Consider the following 8,042-nt stretch of genomic DNA (forward strand, 5'->3'; position numbering starts at 1 on the left):
TATGAGTTTTAATTAAAATGTGTATCGTTTGATTGATTTTTTGTATTGTGTATCGTGAATCGTATCGAATTATAAGATACAGAAATATAATAATAACAAATTTAAAAATATATAATATAATTAATATTATATAAATTTTACCTAAAAAATTTATATATTACTCATAACTATTTAACAATTTAGTTAGTGTATTTTTACCAAAAAAAAAAATTAGTTAGTGTATCTTAAACCAACTTTGTTTCCTCTCTTTAATTCGAATATATATTGTAAAATTAGCATTTAATTTAAACTTGTAAATAAAATTTCAAATATCCCAGAATTTGTATTTTGAGATATATTGATGAACTTGTTTAAACTTATATTTAGTTTAAATTATTATATGTCGATCATTGGGATTGTATTTTCATTTCCACAACTAGATATGAATTAACATTATTCTCATGTCTTCTAATTCTTATTATTATTATTATTTTGTTGGTTTTCATTCAACACATCTCTTCTAGCTCTCTGCATAATAATGCAATATATAAAGGGACAAATTTTGAGAAGATGGATCAAAATGTCATTGTTCATCAAAAATTTTACTCAAATGTCACGAAAAAAGTTTTATTTTTGAATATGTCACGCGGGCAAGTTTGTTACAGTGTCCAACGAACTTGATTTGCTGATGTGGTACGATTATAGTAGATAACAAATTTGTTACTCTCAGTAACGAATTATGTTACAATTAATGCTGACACATTGGAGAAGTTCATTGTCACAAACAACGAACTAAATGTGCCACGTGCATGAAATATACCAAATTCATTGAGAGTCCAAACAAACTATGTGCCACATGGCACCACCTAGAGAAGTTCGCTTGAGTATATAGCGAACTATGTCCAAAAAGATCGAGTCCCTGTACTCATAATGGTTTTATGACAATTGGGTTTGGAAGCATCACATCCTTGCCATAATAAATAATAGGATATCTCTGTTGAAATTCAAAAGCATACGTGAATATATTGAAAAATTATTGTATTATGACTCTTATAGTCTTTTTGTAACTATTACAATATATAATTTTTGTTGCATTTTTATAATACTCTTTCAATTTTAATTTTTTTTACAAAGATTAAAATTTATCAAATATTTTTAATTTAAAAACATAATTGTATTTATATTTTTTATCTTATTAATCTCTCATTTTTTTGTAATCATTAATCTCTCATTTTATTTATGAAAAATATGAACAAAATGAAGTTAAAAAAGATATTAATATTTTTAAAATTTATTAGAATAACTTGTAAAATTAGTTTTATAATAAAAGTAATATTATTAGAATAATAAGGGAGCGTGCACTATGAGCACAAAAATTAGCCTGCATTTTTGTGAAGTGATGCAGTAATGCTTTCAAACTCAATTGTCAGAAAACTATTATGAGCACACTAAAGAGTAGAGTCACGAGCTTGTTTAATGTGCTACCGGAGCTTCTGCTCCCATTCCAAAAGTGAAAAAAAAATGGATTAAGATGGAATTTAAAAAAAGAAAAGGATATAAATGGAAAAAAAAATTCTTTTTTTAATAAAGGACCATGGAATACTGCTCTCGTCCTGGAGTATAATAGAAAAATCCCGCAAACAGCTCCTATTCTCTCTCTAGGTTAATATTTTTTATATAAATATTTTAAATTTGAGACGACGTTTGAAATCATTTTGGACATAGTTTGCTATATAGTCTAGCGAATTTGTCCATGTTAATGGATATTTTTTTTCTGACAATTGCACGTAGTTCACTGTGTACCGTCGAACTTCTTCATGCTGCCATTTGTCCTGACAAATTGACAATACTCAGAGCAGATTGACACTTACTTCCAGTAGCGAACTAGGTGGCCATCACAAAGATGACACATCAACAAATTATGTTCGCTGGACATTGTAGTGAACTTGTCCGCTTGATATATTGAAAAATAACACTGATCACATGATATTTAAGTACAAAACTTAATAAAAAGTGATATTTTAGTTACTGTTCCAAAATTTTGTAAGAGTGAAAGTCAATTCTCACACGGGCACTTGAAGCCTATCTGTTTTTGTTAGAAGCTTATGTCACTATCATAATCAATAAATAATTCGTACCATTTAATTTGATTCAGTATTTTATCATCATAAAATATGAGTCATATTTAATCTTAAGGATAACTTTTGGTGGAAAAAGGAGAAGAAAATTTTTTAATTTTGATTAAAATATTTTATTTAGTATTTTTATGGAAAATTATTTTCTTTAATTATAAAAAATAACCATCTCATATCACAAGGACATAAAAAAGTGTGCTTGTAAATTTTTAATTTTTTTTAACTTATAGACTCCACATTTTTTATTAGTATAGGAAAAAATGTCTCTCTTATTAAATGAGAAAATTATTACCTTTTACCTTTTTATGTATATAAAAGTTGGGAAAATATTTTCTCCTTTTAAAGAAGAAAATTTTTCTCATGTTAGTGACTCAAAACATAAGTGGATCCCACCTTGAATTTTTTTCTCTTTCCACTATTTTGTGGGACCCACTTATGCTATGGGTCATTAACATGAGAAAAATTTCCTCCTTTAAAAAAGGAAAATGTTTTCCCATAAAAGTTCTGGGGTAGAAAGTATCCCATTATGTTGTCACAATCAAAATAAAAATATCCAACATTTTACTCTAAAAATATGTTGATAAATGACCGGTGATTCATTCCTTTGTAAGCTAAAAACAAACAAAAAAGCCGGAAGATGAGGGAATTCGCCGCAACGGATAAATATAGAAGAACTAAAAAAAATAAGAGCTTAAAAATATAATAATAACTTCAAGAAACATATGAGGCTTTAATGGCGCATTAACACAATAGATTTTGAACGAGGACAAAAATATGTATATTATTTTACGGAATACGATCCATTTATAAAAATAATTTATAAATTACTTAATATATTCTCAAAAGTACACTAATACATAGTATAGTTTGTAAATAAAAAATTTATAAATATAACATTTATCTTGTTTTACATTGCAAACAATTTTATATAATTACGTAGATAAGTAAATTTCCATCCACACAGTCCACTGTTTTCTAAACATTTATAGGACTAGTATAAATTAATGAAAATGCAACGAAGAATATATAATTCATTCATAATCCATATATAAAAGGGAAATTATTGTCTCATTTTATATGAGATAATTATCTCATGTTTTTCTCACATAAAAAGGTATGATATTATTTTTATTTTATTTTTTAATGGATGGTGGGCTCCACCATATTATGTATCTATAGTAGAAATACTTATCTCCTACAACATGAGAAAAATAGAACCCTATCTAAAATGGCAATTATTTATGAATTATGATAGTTAATTAGTTATGCTCTTATAACGCTTCAAACAAATCGAAATTACAGAAAATCCCTGATTCTTCCATAACCTTCTACTACCCTGTCTCCTGCACTGTCACAAATACTCTTACATGAACATAGGGAGCTAAAACCGTACGATGAATCCACAAGCGGAAAAGGTAGTGAGAAGAGTAACCATGGTGGCAACTGTAACAGCTTCTTATTTTCTCTTAACTGCTGATTATGGACCTGAACCTAATGTTCTTGACTCTGTAAGTCTCTCTCTTATGTTTGTTTATCCATCAGTATTCACAAATTTAGAGCCTTTGTAGAATTGGGTCTTATTTTTTTTTCTCTTATTCTTTGTTTCTTGGTACCCAACAGAGATTAAGGCTATAAAATTATCTGATTTTGCAGTTTCTGAATGAGTTTTCTGTTACTGGTTATGAAATTTAATTTTTACCATCCCAAGTTGAGTTATTTTTTTCCACTCTGTTTTGTTTATTAGTTGCAAAGTATATGATTCCAGTTTAGAATTCTTGTCCTTTATAAATTTTAGTGGGTTAGTTCATCTAATGTGCTACTTGGTTTTCATTGTATCTGCAAATTGATTAAATATGCAAATCACAGTGTACCATTGTAAAAAATAATGGTACAATTGCACTATTCATGTCATTTATCTGAGAGCAAGAAGATATGTAGTTGGATGACAATGGTCAAGGAACATCACTTTGATGATGTCCATGTCTGTGTTTCTATTTATTTCCCTTTGTTTTAATGACTTCTTGCGAGTTTCATGCCTTTAGCATGCTGAACTTTTGACGCTTGGTTTTCATTTAAAATGTTGATTGGACAAAAGATTTACAAGATCTTTCTCAATTGTCATATGAGTTTTTTTGCATTAGTTTTTGTCTGTTGTAAATTTGAAAATTAGATATAGAGAAAATGCTGCTTGAAATTGCCCTTGACACATTCTTTTAGCATTCCTTTTGTTGATGCTTCTACTCAAACTTAATTTCAACCAACACAATGATGAATGTCTATTGCTACTCTCAAGATTATTAATGCAATAACTGGTGCAAATGACTCCCTTATAGCTGTTTCTTGATTCATCAGAATTCCGAGAATTCAACTATATACTCAAGGTTACATCAGTTATTTGTTTTCCTTTTATAATTTTGGTTCAGATTATTTTTTGTTTATTTTTTCTTTTGTGGAAGATGATTTAATTGAATGCTATGGGAAATAGTTGTTTTTTTTTTTTCTATCATCTGATGGTACAATTGCTTAATGGTAGATTAAGAAGGGAATGCTTTCAGCAGAGAGTACAGTTAAGGAGTATATTTTTGGATCAAAGAATGAATCTCAAGAAAATCAAATGGGGAAATTCAACAGCAACAAGAAGCATCCATAAATTTAAGTTCATCTTGTGTAAGGACATCACACTGGATCAAGGATCTCCTTTAGCCGTTTGAACGTGTATATGTCTGTAATCTAATATATAGATTGGTTCAATTAAATGATTAGAGACGGTATAAACAGTGACCAACTGACCATGTCACCAAGAACATTGTCATTAGGCTTTTTGACCCTACTAGTTTCATTTTCATAAAGTTTTACCGAATAATTTCTTGGTCAAACTTATTACCTACATAATTGTCACTGATTGATCAGTACACTGAGACGCGGTAGAGTCAGATCCGCGTCCGACACGATACCAAAAATGTGATCTGACACAATTTAAAACGAAAGTAAGTTGGTGTTGCCTACCCTGTCATAACGGTTAATTAGCAAAAAGAAAAAGAAATGTTACACAATGCCTAAATGATTATAAAGAATCATCAACAAATCCGAATCGGAAGGCAGTTTATTTATATTTTTTAAAAATTATTTTTTGATTAAAATTATAAATAAATATTTTAAGATAATTTGATAATTGTTTTATAAACAAAAAAAAAAATTCAATATTTTTAAAATATATAAAAAAATTAAAAATAAATGAAATTATAGCATAATAACATTTTAAAAAAAAGTTATTTATCACAGCTTCTAAGACATTTGATCTTACGCGTAACAATTTATTAGTACCATAGTATAACTCCAAGTGGCTGAAAAATAAGAATTGCATTGCTTGTTTAACAATATTTATTTATGTGAATTTATATGGATTATTTTCGGCAACTTTCACTGGAGAATGATATTTGTGATTGCAACTAGTTTTTTTGTTGTTGTTGTCACTGCTTAAAAGGCATATTATATTTTTCGTTTTAAATTGTGTCAGATCACATTTTTGGTACCGCGTCGGACGCGGCTCTGACTCTACCGCGTCTCGGTGTACTGATCAATCAGTGACAAATACAAAGGATGCGATTTATTAGGTCTCACGTCCTAAAATGATTCCTAGAACACTGTGTTGTTATGCATTACATAGGTAATAAGTTTGACCAAAAAATTATTCCGGCAAAATAAACTAGTCGAGTCAAAAATCCTTGTCATTATGTTTGAGTAATGATACTAGCAAACATACACAGGAAATTCACATGTGGGGCCAACTTAATAGGTTGAATTTTTCCTGTCTTTCTTTACTGTGAAATGCAGTACAAATTACGTGAGATAGTACAAAATGACGTTGTTTTGGGTTGAAAGAAAAAATTATAATGAGAGATTATTATAACACTCAAATAAATTATAATTATAAAAATATTTTGATTTCTGTTTCAAAATGACGTCGTTTTGGGTTCAATGTAGATGACTTATCTACATTGACTGTAGACAAAATAAATCCATATATATATATATATATATATATATATATATATATATATATATATATGGGGCAGGATCTTTTGACACCGATGTTCAACTTTGAAATTCGACATCATATTCTAACCGTTGATTTACGCCAATCAACGGTTATAATTTTCGCTAAGCAACGGTTATAATTTTCACCAATCAAACTCATTAATTAATTATTATTCCCAATAAATGATAACTATTGATTAGCGGAAATCAACGGTTAGGATTTGATGTCAAATTTAAAAATTTGACACCAGTGTCAAATGATCCTACCATATATAACAGGGTTAAATTTACAAATTTTATGTTTACAAACTCTTACAAAATACACTATATATTTCGGAAAGTACACTGACTTAAAAATGTACGGTGCGAAATACATAGTGTAGTTTGTAAGAATTTGAAAATGAAAAATTTGTAAATATAATCTTTCTCATATATATATATATATATAGGGAAATGAGCCGTTTATAAAAAATTTTTACAAATTACATTAAGTATGACCGGTCATACAGTCTTTATTGAAGAATGACTGTTCATTCTTAGTGTAGTTTGTAAGAGTTTGTAAACAAAAAGTTTGTAAATATAACATTTCATATATATATATAGGGTCAAGATCATTTTACACTAGTGTAAGTTACACTTTCAATCTTATCCGTTGATCCCATTTATATCTAAACGCTCTAATTTTTTAGTAATGTGAGCCATTAGATACAAGTGGATCAATGGTAAAGATTGAGTGTAAAACTTCTAACTCTTACACCGGTGTAAGAATATCCTGCCTTATCTGAGAGCCATTAGATCAAAAAAGATCAACGACTCTGATTTGTAAGCATGTGACAACATTGATCTTTTTTTATCTAATGGTTCACCAGTGTCAAATTTGAAATTTGACATCTCGTCTGAGAGCCGTTAGATAAAAAAAAAAATCAACGACTCTGATTTGTAAGCATGTGATACAATTGATCTTTTTTGATTTAACGGCTATCAGATGAGGTGTCAAATTTCAAATTTGACGCTGGTCTCAAAGGATCCTACCTCATATATATATGAGGTAGGATCCTTTGAGACCAGCGTCAAATTTGAAATTTGACACCTCATCTGAGAGCCATCAGATCAAAAAAGATCAACGACTTTGCTTTGTAAGCATGTGACACCATTGATCTTTTTTAATCTAACGGCTCTCAGATGAGATGTCAAACTTTAAATTTGACATTGGTGTCAAAGGATCCTATATATATATATATATATTGAAACTTATCAACACAAACTTCCTAATGTCTCTGTAAGAACCCGAACCGTTAAATTAGGAATTTAAATAATTTAATTATGAAATTAAGAAATAATTACATAATTGACCTTGGATGAATATAGAAATATTAGAATAATTATTAAGAAGGACAAATAATGCCTAAATCTTTGTTCTGATGAAAAGTAGAGATATCGGTTCTGCTTCACGATATAAATGTGTATCGGCAAAGTATTCCGAAAAATTATAATAAAAATATAAATATCTCTAGAAAAATATCTAGATCTAAGATATCAAGTTTGGTGTAATAATAATGAGAGGTGATGTCCAAACTAATACCGGCTATGTATAAAACGCTTACCGGTAAAATATTGCGAAAAATTATAAGAAAAATATGATAATTTCTAGAAAAATGGCTAGTTTCAGAATATGAAATTTGGTAAAAAAACGATTAGCGTAGCTATTAGAACTAATATTGTTGATTAATGAGCACTCCAATATAAATAGAGTGGCACACTGACCTAGGTCAAAATTTTACACATCCCACGTAGCTTTTGGCTGCTGCCACCTTCTTCCTCCTTGAGAGCTTGAGCCTTGTGCATGGAACTTGAGCAAAAATCCACCTTTCTTCCTATTTCTCCACTTCC

The 8,042-nt window shown here is 29.0% G+C and overlaps 1 protein-coding gene across 1 annotated transcript; it reads left to right on the top strand.

The window, feature by feature from the left end:
- The first annotated feature begins 3,404 nt into the window (after positions 1–3,404).
- On the top strand, positions 3,405–5,259 carry LOC133314146 (uncharacterized). Its single transcript, XM_061515591.1, has 2 exons — positions 3,405–3,622; positions 4,648–5,259. The coding sequence occupies exons 1-2, from the start codon at positions 3,509–3,511 to the stop codon at positions 4,762–4,764; spliced, it is 231 nt and encodes a 76-aa protein (XP_061371575.1). The 5' UTR covers positions 3,405–3,508; the 3' UTR covers positions 4,765–5,259.
- Positions 5,260–8,042: the final 2,783 nt, after the last annotated feature.

The sequence above is a fragment of the Gastrolobium bilobum genome, unplaced genomic scaffold (assembly GCF_033153095.1).
Source record: "Gastrolobium bilobum isolate Gb01-03AN ecotype WA unplaced genomic scaffold, APGP_CSIRO_Gbil_v1 utg3818, whole genome shotgun sequence".
NCBI classification, from domain to species: Eukaryota; Viridiplantae; Streptophyta; class Magnoliopsida; order Fabales; family Fabaceae; genus Gastrolobium; species Gastrolobium bilobum.